This window comes from Lepidochelys olivacea, assembly GCF_965140295.1.
Source record: "Lepidochelys olivacea isolate rLepOli2 genome assembly, chromosome: 1".
NCBI classification, from domain to species: Eukaryota; Metazoa; Chordata; order Testudines; family Cheloniidae; genus Lepidochelys; species Lepidochelys olivacea.
In genome coordinates this window covers 116,234,490-116,248,278 of record NC_140411.1, presented here as the reverse complement: position 1 = coordinate 116,248,278, position 13,789 = coordinate 116,234,490, and the positions used below count along the sequence as shown (strand labels likewise).

Sequence of the window (13,789 nt, the reverse complement as noted above, 5' to 3'; positions counted from 1 at the left end):
GCAACAAGTTCTCTAACTTTCTCGGTCCCAATTCCTCAGGTAGGCAGTGAAGGTATGTCTACAGTGTCACTGCAAACAGACACCCGTGGCTGCACCATGCCAGCTGAGGTGTAGACGTTTGAGTCCAAGCTCTGGGACCCTCCTACCTCACAGGGTCATAGAGCTCAGGCTCCAGCCTGAGCCCAAAGTCTACACTGCAATTAAACAGCCCCTTTGCCAGAGCCCTGCAAACCTAAGTCGCCCAGCATGGACCAGCCGTGTGTTTTTCATTACGGCACGGACATACCCTGTGAGTACTTTTAAGCATGGGTAATTGAAGCAATTACATGCTGAACCATGGTAAACTGATAATGACATCTTGCAATCTAGTCAATTACAGAAGTCACTTAAAGCAATTTCTGATCATTCACTTGCTTCCAAGTCACCCTTTCAATTTTTAGAGGGGTAGCCATGTTAGTCTGTATCCACGAAAACAACAAGGAGTCCGATGGCACCTGAAAGAGTAACAGATTTATTTGGGCATAAGCTTTTGTGGGTAAAAGCTTCAGATGCATAGAGTGAAAATACAGATACAAGCATAAATATACTGGCACATGAAGAGAAGGGAGTAGTGGAGAACCAGTGATGACAATTCAGTCAGGGTGGATGTGGTCCACTCCCAATAATTGATGAGGTGTCAATACCAAGAGAGGTAAAATTGCTTTTGTACTGAGCCAGCCACTCCCAGTCCCTATTCATGCCCAAATTAATGGTGTTAAATTTGCAAATGAATTGTAGCTCTGCAGTTTCTCTTTTCAACCTGTTTTTAAAGTTTTTTTGTTGAAGGTTGCCTACTCTGTCCCCATATCTACCCTAGTGACTCTGTCATAGGACCCAACCACAACAGCCACACCATCAGGGGCTTGTTCACCTGCACATCTACCAATGTGATATATGCCATCACGTCCCAGCAATGCCCCTCTGCCATGTACACTGGCCAAACCAGACAGTCTCTACATAAAAGAATAAATGGACACAAATCAGACATCAGGAATGGTAACATACAAAAGCCAGTAGGAGAACACTTCAATCTCCCTGGACATTCAACAACTGGTTTAAAAGTAGCCATCCTTCAACAAAAAAATCTGTGCACACAAGTGCTTATGCTGGCAAAACTTCTGTTTCTCGGGGAGGGTTTTTTCACACCTCTCAGTGACAAAAGTTTTGCTGACATGAGTGCTAGTGTAGCCATGGCCTTATTGTGTTGTGTTCTTGTGTAGTTTCCACCAACAAGAGAAGCTGTACAGAGTGTTTTCCCGCCCCTCTTCTCTCTCACACGTTCGATCCTAGTATTTTGGATTTTCTTCCAGGTCAGAGAAGAAATATATGCAAGGCAATTAAAGCCATCACTTTTTCTTGTTGGTGTCTACGTTGATATAAAATAGTATTACAACTAAGGTATTTGTTAAGGCCACTTAAAATTTTAAAGTTTGTTGTTCAAGAGTTAACAGTTTTTAAAATGAAACATGGAGAGTGCAAGTTCTTGGCCTTAACATGGGATAAAATCAATGCTTAGTTTTTACATTTACAAAGTGCTGTATAGATTTTAATCCTCACAAAACTCCTGTGGTAAGGGTAAAAGCTACAGAAAAAACAAACAGGATAAAACGAAAGGGTCTAATCCACTCAAAATAAGCCTTGTGCACCTATTTGTCCAGCACACCTCCGTAGGCTGCCTGTGCTCTGGGAACACAAAGGCTACTCCATAATCTGTGGGGGTGAAGAGGAAGATGCAGCACTCCATGTCTAGCAGCTGAGACATCAGACTAAGGCCACATCTGCACTACACAGTTTTGCTGACATAAGGCAGCTACAGTTAGGTTGACGTACACACTGCAATGCTCCTCCCGCTGCTTTAACTCTCCTGTTACGCCGACATAATCAAATCACCTTCACGAGAGGCGCAGAGCTTAGGGTGACATAGTTATAGCGAAACAGTCTCAGGGCTTGTCTACACTTACTGGGGGATCTACAAGTGGCGATCGATGCATCAGCAGTCGATTTAGCGGGTGTAATGAAGACCCGCTAAATCGATCACAGATCGCTCTCCTGTTGACATCATGTAGCATGGACCCCACGGTTAAGTAGATCTAAGTTACGTCTATTTGAGTTATGCTATTCATGTAACTCAAATTGAGTAGCTTAGATCGAATCTCCCCTGTAGTGTAGACAAGGCCTAAGTGTAAATGCTGCATTGCTTACATTGACTTAAGTGACCTCCAGGAGGTATCTCACGACTGCTCTGGTCACTGTTTTGAACTCCACTGCCCTGTAGCCAGGTAAACGGGTGAACTTGCTCTTCCTGTTTGTTCAGTGTGGAGAGCTCCCAGCTGAATATGCCAGCTCCACACAGCAAATGCACTGCCGCCTGGAGTACACGGGAGGTGCTGGATCTCCTGGGTCTGTGGGGAAAGGAGGCTTTGCAGGAACAGCTCTGCTCCAGCTTCAGGAACTTGCTCAGGGCATGGAGGGAAATGGCTATGACAGGGACACACAGCAGTGCTGCGTAAAACTCAAAGAGCTGCGGGCAAGCATAGCAGAAGGCCAGGGAGGCAAACAGTTGCCTCTAGTGCAGTGCCACAGACATGCCACTTGTACAAGGAGAGGTCTGGGGTCAAGGTAGTGGTGAATAGTGCCCCCGTTGAGCTCCTCTTATAGCCTTGTGTTCATAATGCACAGCACAATACTGAAGAGCAGTGTTGGATCCATGCTGTCTGACACAGATGGCTGGCTCGCAGGTTACCAGTGCAGTTGAAAAGCAGCTGGAACCCTAGTAGGATGCCCATGGAATGATGGGATTGAGAAACCGGCTTCATATGACACTGAACCTGCCTCATAAAGCATTACAAACCCTTCCCAAAACACCCTGGGGTCAGCTGCACAGTGGGATAGCTACCCACAGTGCACTGCTCTCTGTCAATGCAAGAGCTACTACTGTACATGCACTCCGACACGAGGAGCAGAGTGTGAACGTGCAACAGTGATATAATCATATTGGTGGCTGTACGTCGACATAACTTCAGACAACTGAGGCTATGTCTACACTACAAAGTTAAGTATTATATAGCTACTTCTTTCCCAGGCAGCACTGTAGTCTTCATTTTTAAAACTTGTTTTCTGAAAGTGACACTGTCAATTGAAGGTTGCCCAAAACTTCAGTTTTGTTTCCCAGGCAATACTGTAAGGGTACGGGGCACCTCTCTCAGTAAGGACTCTTGATGTTGGGTGGGTATTACCCACAGTGCTCAGAGAACCTTGACAGGCTAACAAAGAGATTGGTAAACTTCCCTGGCAGAATGATCAGTCAGCTGAGGTGAAATTTTGAAGGGGTGAGAGCTCTAACTTTCCAGGTAACAACTTGGCTTCTGTGAAAAGCTTCTGGTGAAGCACTGGAATGGGTTACCTAGGGAGGTGGTGGAATCTCCTTCCTTAGAGGTTTTCAAGGTCAGGTTTGACAAAACCCCAGCTGGGATGATTTAGTTGGGGATTGGTCCTGCTTTGAGCAGGGTGGTGTACTAGATCAGTGCTACTCAAAGTGGTGGTCTGCGGACCGGTGCTGGTCTGCGAGCCATCAGCTGCCAGTCTGCACGCACACTGGAAAAAAAAAATTGCCGGTCCCTCACATCAGATAGCTTGAGAAGCACTGGACTAGATGACCTCCTGAGGTCCCTTCCAACCCTGATTTCTATGATTCTATGAAAAGAGAGAGAAAATGCAGCCCAAAGGGTGAACACTTGTAAGATGAGAGAGGGAAGGATGAGACAACCATTATGCCCTTCATAACTCTGATGGGACACACCTCCCGCACAGAACACAACAGTGACTGAGGTGGGAGAGACACAGTTCATCATCTTTCCAGGTAAACATGTTCTTAGGGGAAAAAAAATCTTGGCCTCAAGCCAATCTGTCCCTATTTCTAATGCAGAAGTTACTACAGCCCTAGAATTGTAATACATTTCCATGGGCTGCACAGCCAGGAATTGAGACCAATGGTCTGACAAACGGGGAGCAGTGCAAGACAGGAAGCTTATCTGTATGCACCCACAAATGAAAAGCATCTCCATCAGACCCTCAGCCCGCAAGCAGATGTGTTCACAAAACAGCAGGCTGACATGAAAGGTGGCCTAGTGTAATGTCACACAGACCACTATAACCTTGTCTTGTCCAACCTGTACTGGGTCAGTTAGTTGAGGGGGGGCGGTTGAGGATGACCTATGGTACTCTCAAAGTCATTTACAACTAGCTTGTATTAATTGTTACACTCCAGATACTCAAACACTTAGACGAAGGGTCTGATTCTCCACTACTTTCCACTAATTCCACTTGGGCACTAATTTTCACTTGTGCAAAGCCAGTGTGAAACACTGCTAAATGAGAATGGTGGCATTTTACACTCACTTGGAAAAAAAGTAAATGACTATACAAGGTGCAAGGCAGTGGAGAAACAGACCCATAAGGAAAGTGTTTGACTAACTGGAGGTTATTAATAAAATCTAGTTCTAAATGACTGAGTTATAGGTAGGCTGATTTTTATTTTATTTTATTTTTCCCCAGGAATTTATCAGTGTTTATTACTATAACAACAAAATACAGGTGCAAATCAGTGGGGAAAAAACTATTATTAATTTTTCTGGGTAAATATTAGGGTTTATTTTGGTGGACGGAAGGACAGGGGGAAAAGTATGCAGTAGGTTAATGTTTTGATTAATAGAATTCAATGTGGTTTGCTGCAGAACTAAAACAGAACTCAAAACACAATGCCACCTTGGAGTTTAAGAAAACAACACATCTCTAATCCCCAAATAAAACTATTCATTTGAATAAACAATTTACTGTTGTAGACTTAGAACTATTAGTCTATAAATATTACATTTAATAATTGTGCCATACCATTTGCAGAGCATACATTCAACTTAATCCTTTTCTCCTGTTTTTGTTTTTTTAACTTTCCAATACTTTCTTGTGTTCTGAAACATAATCTGATGCAGAATTTTGTTTTCTTCCCATTTTAGTGTGACAGATCTTTAAACTGTTACCTGCTAACAGCTTGTACTTCTGAGGGCATTCTGCACCAAAAACTTAAAAATTTTGTGCACAATATTTTAAAATTCTGCAAATTTTATTTGTCAAATAAATGTGGAGGCTTCAGCATGGCACTGGGGAGCATGGTCCACTGGCTGCACAGAGGTGATAGATGACTGTGCAGCTCTCCCACCCAGGACACTGACTCAGCAGTGAGGCTGCACCCAACCCTGACACAGCTCAAGGACTGGCCTACCCCAGAAATATCCCAGGGCCCTGTCCCTCTGTGTCAGGTGCACCAAGTATGGGAAAGTGAGCTCAGCAAGGCAGGATCCAAGTGTAGATGGGAGAATAGGGCTTGTCGGGAGAACAGGGAGTTCTGGGTGCGAGGGGCGTGATGCTCAGTTGGAGGGCTTGGGTATGAGGGGGTCTGGATGCATGGGGGTTGGGGGAGCAGCTCCCCATACAGGGATCCCTCCCCCTGAAGTGAAGGAGCGATGGGTGGTGCAGGAAGAAGGGGGGGGGGGGAGTTTACAGAGCTTCCTACAGCCAAGGGAGAAATCTAAGGTTTGGTTTGAGAAGTCCCTTCGTCCCCAGCCTTGCTGGGAATAGCTGCTGAGCCCGGTGCAGGGTAAGAGCCACCAGCCGGGCCTTCCCCAGTCATGCCCCCTACCCCACAGTGATTTACCTCTCTGCCAGCTGCCCTGGGCAGCTGAAACATACTGCTTGAGGAGGGTCGCATGACCGCTCTTGGGGCTTCCCTTTGCTTCCCCGTTCGAAAGTCATTTTTCTGCGGGGAAGCAAAGAAATATGCGGGGGACATAAATTATGCGCACGCACAGTGGCATAAAATTCCCCCAGGAGTAAGCAGCTTGAAATGTGTATGCGGTGGGCATGAGATTCATCAGTACATTCAGATGCTCACGCACTTCAGAGCTTGCACGCACGCCTATTTGCTTATTGTTGGCATCTTCTAGACTAATTCATAGCCTTACTTCAACAGGCAGCTTTGCATATACATACAGACTACTGTATTACAGTAAGACATACACCTCATGCAATGTATTGTATTTTCCTAATAGAATAAGTTATTTTTTATATATTTGAATGATAAAAAAGTAGGGTGAAATTTGGAAAAGAAACTAATACTTTTTGTAAAACCTGGGGGAGGTTTGGTAAAAAAATCTGTTTAAACTGAAAACAAAGGGGTTTAGTTATTTTGTTATATTACTTGCTGTGTTGGAATATACATTAGTCTCTCATTAACACAAATCTGGAGATCACCGCAACTCACCCAATTTTGCAATTTAACAATTAAGTAAGCCAACACTACTAGGAAAAAATCAAAGTACATTTTTGGAGGGTATTTTGCACATTGTTTTGGCATATTTAGTTTTTATAGTAGTAAATGTACTGTGATATATTTTGCAAAAATAATGAAGTCATAGTAATACTAGACCTCACTATGGAATATTACTAACATTTCTGAGGTGAAATGGAGCGAGACCACTAATATGCATTCTTGGAATTATAAGGTTTGTGAATGATCAAAAAATTATTGAAGTACAGTATACTGGAAGTGGAATTCTTGCATCTTAAAGAAAATAAAGAACATCTGATCACCATATCATATTAAGACATCACTAAGTGATTTATAAAAAAAATATTGATATTAAAGCAAATTATGCATATTTATAGAGTCCTGCGCGGATACAAATTTATAGCTGAGGATGTGGATATAAATCAGGACCTGCAGTGCTGGGCCATCACTCCCCGAAGCCAGCACCCCACACCGGCAGCTCCTCCGGTGCGGCTATACTACTCCCAGCCCCGCCCACTAGGGTGAGCACCAGGCTCACCGGCAGCAGCTATCTCTGGTCACACTCTTGTGTTCAAGTGTCGCGCACGCCCCCAGAAGGAGACACAGACAGCTACGTGGAAGTGATGGGGGGGCAGGGACAGGGCTGCGGGAGGTACAGCCATGCCAAAGGAGCTGCTGGCATAGGGAGCTGGCTCTTGGGAGCAGTGGCCCCACATTCTGCAGTTCCTGGGAGAGCCCTGTGTTCCGCAGATACCGATTTATATCCACAGATATAAATTTGTATCCATGCAGGGCTCTACAGATTTAAAGGCATAGTCAATTTTAAAATCTTAGTCAAGATTTCCAAAAATTAAACTCCAAGTCCAGACTTATAAACCTAGATAAAACACCAATCCTGAAGAGATTTACATACATCAATAAGATTATGCACATGAATGAAGCTGAGCAGCTCCGTAAGCCTTTGCAGGATCACTGATTTATTTACCTGCCTAAGTATGGACTTAAGAGCCTACATTTAGATGGCCATTTTTAAAATCTTAGATTCTATGGTGTAATCAAATACATTTATGTACATTATTAGTGCCACGATATTTTTAAAAAGTGAAAGATTTTTAAAATCTATTTTGTTTGTTATTTATAGTCTGTGTACTATTTGGATTTTTCTGGTCTTGGACAATGAAAATTAAGTCAATTTCATTTTTGTTTATTGTCACTTTCATGTTCTTAGCCCTGCAGAGTTTGGGTTTCAGACTTGCAGGGGAGTTTAAACTAACTGTTTTCAGTGGGTAGTTATTTTTTAAAAATATTATTGTGGAACATTCCTCTTGGACTTCGTTTTTATAAAACATGAATTACAGGCTAGCTCAAGTGCACAGTGTTCCTTTAAGTCAGTTGAAACAAGTTTAATAAAAACGAGGACTACAAAGTCTTTAGGGTAAACTTAAGTGGAAGGTAAGGACATCTCTTGTTCCTAATAAATCATTAAGTTCTGTAACGAGTGACTCATGGCTTGATTCTGCAACCAATCTCTACACGATACTGCAATCCAAGTGATTGCTCAGAGAGAAGAGCAATTATAGGATCTGGTCCTTAAAAAAAATGAACACCTAAAAGTCGCACAGTTTGCTACTGGAGATGCAAGGAGACTTTTTCAGTTGGCTTCAGTAGGCCCTACATCCAGTTTGCCAACTCTCTAAGAAGTAGATTCCTTTGTGAAGAGGTTGAGGTAAATGCCACCTGGAGCCTGTACCCCTGAGCCACCCCCAGCGCCCCAACCCCCTGCCCCAGCCTTCATCCCCCTCCCCGTTATCCGAACTTCTTGGTCCCAGCCTGGAGCACCCTCCTCCACCCCAAACCCCTCATCCCCAGCCCCACCCCAGAGCGTGCACCCCCAGCTGGAGCCCTCACCTCCCCCCGCCCCGTGCCTCCACCCCCTGCCCCAGCCCTGATTCCTCTCCCACTCTCCAAACCCCTTGGTCCCAGCCCGGAACACCCTCCTACACCCCAAACCCCTCATCCCCAGCCCCACCCAAAAGCCCACACCCCGCCCCCCCAGAGTCCCCCCCTGTACCCTGAACTCCTCATTTCTCGCCCCACCCCAGAGCCCACACCCCCAGCCAGAGCCCTCACCCCCTCCCGCACCCCAACCCCAATTTCGTGAGCATTCATGGCCAACCATACAATTTCTATACCTGGATGTGGCCCAGAAGTTTGCCCACCCCTGGCTTAACCTGTACCCCACCACCTACACTGCTACGTATACCCACACTGGGGGGAGGGGGGCTAAGTGTGTATGTACAATACATGCTGCCAAAAGAGTCTTCCAGGGTAGAGCCTCCTAGAACAATCTCATTCTCTCAGTATTCTTTGGGGGCTTACAAACACATGCCCACAAGCAATATTCCACCAAAATATCACAACACATACATGTAAAGCACGAAGCATGAACTCTATATAAACAATGTTTGGAATACTTAAACATTTATGTTCAGTCTTAGTATTGTACCGTATTCCAAATAAAATTCATCTTGTAAGAACAGTCAACTCAACATATGGGAATAGGGGAAAAAACAGGAAGGAGGTCCATAGCCTTCAAACACTTAATCACCGCTAAGAGAACTTGAAAAAATTGTGCCAGAACATGTGTCCGCTCAGTAGTTCAGTTTTCTCAATTGCCACACTACTTCAGGCTGGCATTATCTGACCACTCCAATGCACTGTGTTGATGAAAGTATATTTATGGGATATTACTTGAAAGAATGGGGGAAGGGATAGACACCTTCTACAGTAAAGACAAAAAACATTTAGTTTCTCAGGAAACTATCAGATCAGTGCAGTACAGCACCTTGTCATACTATACTGAAGATGCAAGAATCATAACTAACAACGTGGGTTGGGGGGGGGGGGAGAAACCTGGATTTGTGTTGGCAATGGCCCAACTTGATTATCATACATATTGTAAGGAGAGTGATCACCTTGATAAGCTCTTACTAGCAGGAGAGTGGGGTGGGGGGAGGTATTTTTTCATGCTTTGTGTGTATAAAAAGATCTTCTACACTTTCCACAGTATGCATCCGATGAAGTGAGCTGTAGCTCACGAAAGCTTATGCTCAAATAAATTGGTTAGTCTCTAAGGTGCCACAAGTACTCCTTTTCTTTTTTTGTGAATACAGACTAACACAGCTGTTACTCTGAAACCTGTCAAAAGATTTAGGAGTATAATAATCAGACATGACAGATTTGCAGAAAGCCTCCTCTTACAACTACCTGCAGGATTACACAGCTACCTATCTACTTCATTTCAGGCTACTCTTAAACACATGCAAAACTAGTCTCTCTCTTCTCCCTTATTCTTGTGATTCTCAAAGAAGGAGCAGACACAATCTCTGACCCTATACGGCCATGCAGCAAATGTCCTCACACTGTTTCCCCTTCTCCCTTTATTCCATGCACTAGAAGGTAGACATGAACTGCTGGCTAAAAAAACCCAACCCAGCCAATATTTTACCCAGAGCCAGGAGCCCCTCTAGACAATATAATTATGTGGGTACATAAACCAAAATTAGGTGGCAGTTTATTTTTACATTGCCTATTTAACAGTGCTCTAGACATTACATTTTCATTTTAATAAAGTCTCTAGTTCTTCTGACTATGAAGAAAACCTTCAAATTGTTAATGGATATAAAGCAATGTACCAATGCCTGCCCAAGTCTGCAGGCAATCTGAAATATCTTTGTGAGATGTGAACTGTCCTATGGAGTCTAATGATCATTATTGTTGGCAACTGAATTATTTTAAATGGTCCCATTTTAGCTGAAACAGTGTGCATCACTGGTGTAGCTGCAGCTACTGAGATGCAGTGGGGCAGCTAGCTGTTCCAGCAGTTGATGGGGTGGGGAACATGGAAGTCAAACATCTTTTCTCCCAAGATATATATCCTCTGCCTGAGAAGGAAAGAAGAAATGCATACATCCCATCACAAATACAAAAAAAAAAAAAAGCCTAAAACTACCTCCTGCATACCCAAAACTAAACTAGGTCACATGTCTCTCTGGTGGGTATAAAAAGCTCCCATTGTCCCCAACCCAAATGCTGAAGTCTCCAGCATCATCCCAGCCAACTTCTGTGGTGCAGCTAATTGTTGTCAACAGAAAGATCTGCAGCACACTGAAAATAAAAAATGTGGGCTAGCATAAAATAAATTGAATTTAAATACACACATTGCGCACCGAAAACTAATAGACTGAACTGGGCAGCCAGGAGGAGAAGACTTGGGAGGGGTCATGTAATTCTGGGGCCTTGCAGCTTAATTCAGGTCCAGTGAGCCACCTGGGTTCTTTTCAATAATTATCTTAATATTCTCCCATCTATTTTTATGCTTCTATCCAGGATCTTAGAATCCAACATGCTCAGTACTGCACAAAACACAATATAAGATCACTATTTGCACTCAAGAGATATTAGGTGCTATACAGACACGAGAAGAGACATGGCACCTGTCCTCCTGGAGAACTTCTCCTTAGCTTTCAGAGTAGCAGCCGTGTTAGTCTGTATTCGCAAAAAGAAAAGGAGTACTTGTGGCACCTTAGAGACTAACCAATTTGAGCATGACAGACATCATCATGATACAGACAGACATCATCTTCCTTTCTGGTAGCTCACGAAAGCTCATGCTCAAATAAATTGGTTAGTCTCTAAGGTGCCACAAGTACTCCTTTTCTTCTTTCTCCTTAGCTGTACCCCACACCAGAGATTCTCAACCAGAATCCAGGGCTCCCTGGGGGGCCACGAGCAGGTATCATGGGATCTGCCCAACAGGGCCAGCATTAGACTTGCTAGGGCTCAGGGCAGAAAGCTGAAGCTCCACCACATGGGGCTGAAGCCCCGGGGCTCCAAGCCCTGCCACTTGGGGCTGAAGCCAAAGCCTGAGCAACTTAGATTTGGAGGGCCCCCTGTGGCGCAGAGCTCTGGGCAACTGCCCTGTTTGCAACCCCCTAACAAGGGCCCAGAAAAACAGTTGTGGTAGCACAGGTGGGCCATGGAGTTTGTACAGCATGTTGGGGAGGCCTCAGAGAGAAAAAGGTTGAGGAATCCCTGCCCCACACCAGTTCTAGACCATGAACACATTCAGTCTTACTCAGTGACGTACAAAATACAGTGTAATACAAGCAGCTCAACACAAAAACAACAGAGAAGAAAACACACAAGATAAACCCTCAACAGTTATGTTATAAAGATCAGTAAGAACCCAGGAGCCATGGACAAGGCAGTCTGAACACTACAATTAGATGGTCAGGCCCATCAGAAGAAATGTTGCGCGGGGGTACATCATGTTCGCTGGGGCCCCATTCCCTCCCTCTTCCTTATTTAGGCGGGAATTTGAATTTTTTTTGGGGGGGGTGTCGGGGGGGTGGGGGGGGAAGGTGGCCCGGAGCTCAGGACCCTGGTACAACTGTCCCCCCGGCTCGTCAGCCCTGATGAGGTGCCCCCCCAATGCCCAGGCCAGCTCTTGTTGGCTTTGAAACGCTGCTCTGCGTCCGTTACAAGTACGGCTGCTAAGCGGCGGAGCCGCACGTTTGCTGTCCTGACCATCAGCTGTCTGTAGGGAGCGGGAGAGGTCCCTCACCACCACCACCACCACCACGGCAGGGCAGCTTCAGAAAACAACACACCGGAGGGGGGGAGGGGCTCAGCCAGGGACACTGAATTTTTCAAACGCGGAGCAGCCTGGCAAACGCGCCTGGCGCTCTCCTGCCACGGGCACGTCGGCCTGCGTCCTGCCTCTGGGGCTCGGCACCCCCTGCCCCTGCCCCGCTAAGGCAGCACATGGGCCGGGGGGGCCCTACCCGCCCCCCAAAAAACTCCTCCCAGGGAGAGTCAAGCGGCTGGGCGGGACCAGCCGGGCTGCAGCGCCGGGCACAGCGGCATGCACCGCTGCCTGGGGGGGGGGGGGGGGCGAGGCGCGGCGGAGCCTCCCGGCCGGGGCCCCACGGAAGGGGCAGCGGCAGCGGAGCGCGCCCCACTCACAGGCCACGTAGGCGGCGAGGGCGAGCGCCATGAGCAGCTTCATCCTCCGGCGGTCGATGGCGGTCAGCAGGCGCAGCAGCGGGGCCGTGCTCACCATCCCCGGCGGGGCGCGAACTCCGCCCGCCGCAGCCGCCGCCGACAGCCAGTTCCTGCCCCGGCCTGGGCGCATGCGCAGCCCAGCGTCGCTCCCGGCGTGAGAGGTGGTTCGGCTGGGGGGGGGGGGGGGAGGAGGAGGAGGAGGCGGCGCTGCTCGTGCCTCGGGGCGCCTGCGCGAGGCGGGCGCCGCGTGACCGCTGCGTCGGCGCTGCCCGCGTGGGCCCCGGGGTCTCAAATTCCAGCGCCCCCCAGCCCCTGCCGCATCCCCGCCCTACAGTGCCATGAGGACCTGGGGCTGCCCCCTGGAGCCAGCCTGTCTTGTCTCAGCCCCAGTGATTTTACTGGGAGAGAACAAAATAAATACACCCAGATAATCCAGACGCTGCAGCGTCTGGCCGCAGCAGCCCTGCCACTACACTGGGGGCTGGCACCTGCTGCATCCCAACCGCCTGAAATGGAGAAACGCTTTTAGCTGCTGTCCTACTCCAGCAAAACAAAACAAAGGCGCATTCTGCGACTAGCAGCCTTGCAACCTCTTCCATCCTCCTGATTTTGGTCCCCAGACAGTGGCGGAAAGCTTCTGCCTAACTGAGACATCTCGTTTGCCATTTGTAATACACCTTAAATATCCCGACTCCAAAACATGCTGGGCTAACAGCATGTATCTGATCCAACAGATCCAGTATCTGGCCTGGTGTAGGCTAGTTGCACTTTGCTGGCATATGCTGTTTATATCAGCAAAACTGTTTTTTTCCTGTATAGTTTATTCCAGCAACACCTCGGTGCAAAATAAGCATTACCGTCAAAAGTGCAATTTTGATGGCATAACTTTCCACCCTATTGTCTCACCTATTTCAATCAGAGACTACATCTCATCAACACCATTAACCAACATAACTAACAGTTTAAACGCTGAACTTGTTGACTTCTTTTAATCTCAAATTTCACTGTCTAAGAACATACCTAGCTGTTCCTACTGCATCAGAACCAACCCAGATCCTGGTGCAAAAGTACCCCAAAAACCAGCACTAGTGCAACTAGTCAGCAAAAGTTTGCAGTGTAGACCTGGCCTCTGAATACTGTTAGAGCCTGCTGGATTTTAGAATAATTTTTACCACAAACCCTGAAAATTAACTATTAAAAAAGAGAGAACAAGTGTTACTCCTAACTCGTTCATCAAAATAACCTGCCCCCCCCCCACCCTCCAACACATCATGGGTCAAAAAGCCCCTCTACCCCTACTTTAGCATGCGTATTCTGTTGGATTCGGCTAATTTATGACCA

General features: G+C 46.5%; 1 protein-coding gene across 3 annotated transcripts in view; it reads right to left on the bottom strand.

Moving 5' to 3' along the window:
- The window catches only part of UXS1 (UDP-glucuronate decarboxylase 1), a 244,680-nt gene that overhangs the window by 80,144 nt on the left and 150,747 nt on the right, over positions 1-13,789 (bottom strand). The window contains exon 1 of one of the 3 annotated variants that reach the window (XM_084641851.1): positions 12,410-12,586. The exons of 1 other annotated variant lie outside the window; for it this stretch is intronic. In XM_084641851.1, the coding sequence (XP_084497977.1) occupies positions 12,410-12,578 (169 nt within the window). In that variant the 5' untranslated portion in view covers positions 12,579-12,586. Of the gene's footprint in view, positions 1-12,409; positions 12,587-13,789 lie in introns of those variants that run through there. One more of the 3 variants, XM_084641850.1, reaches the window with a different exon arrangement.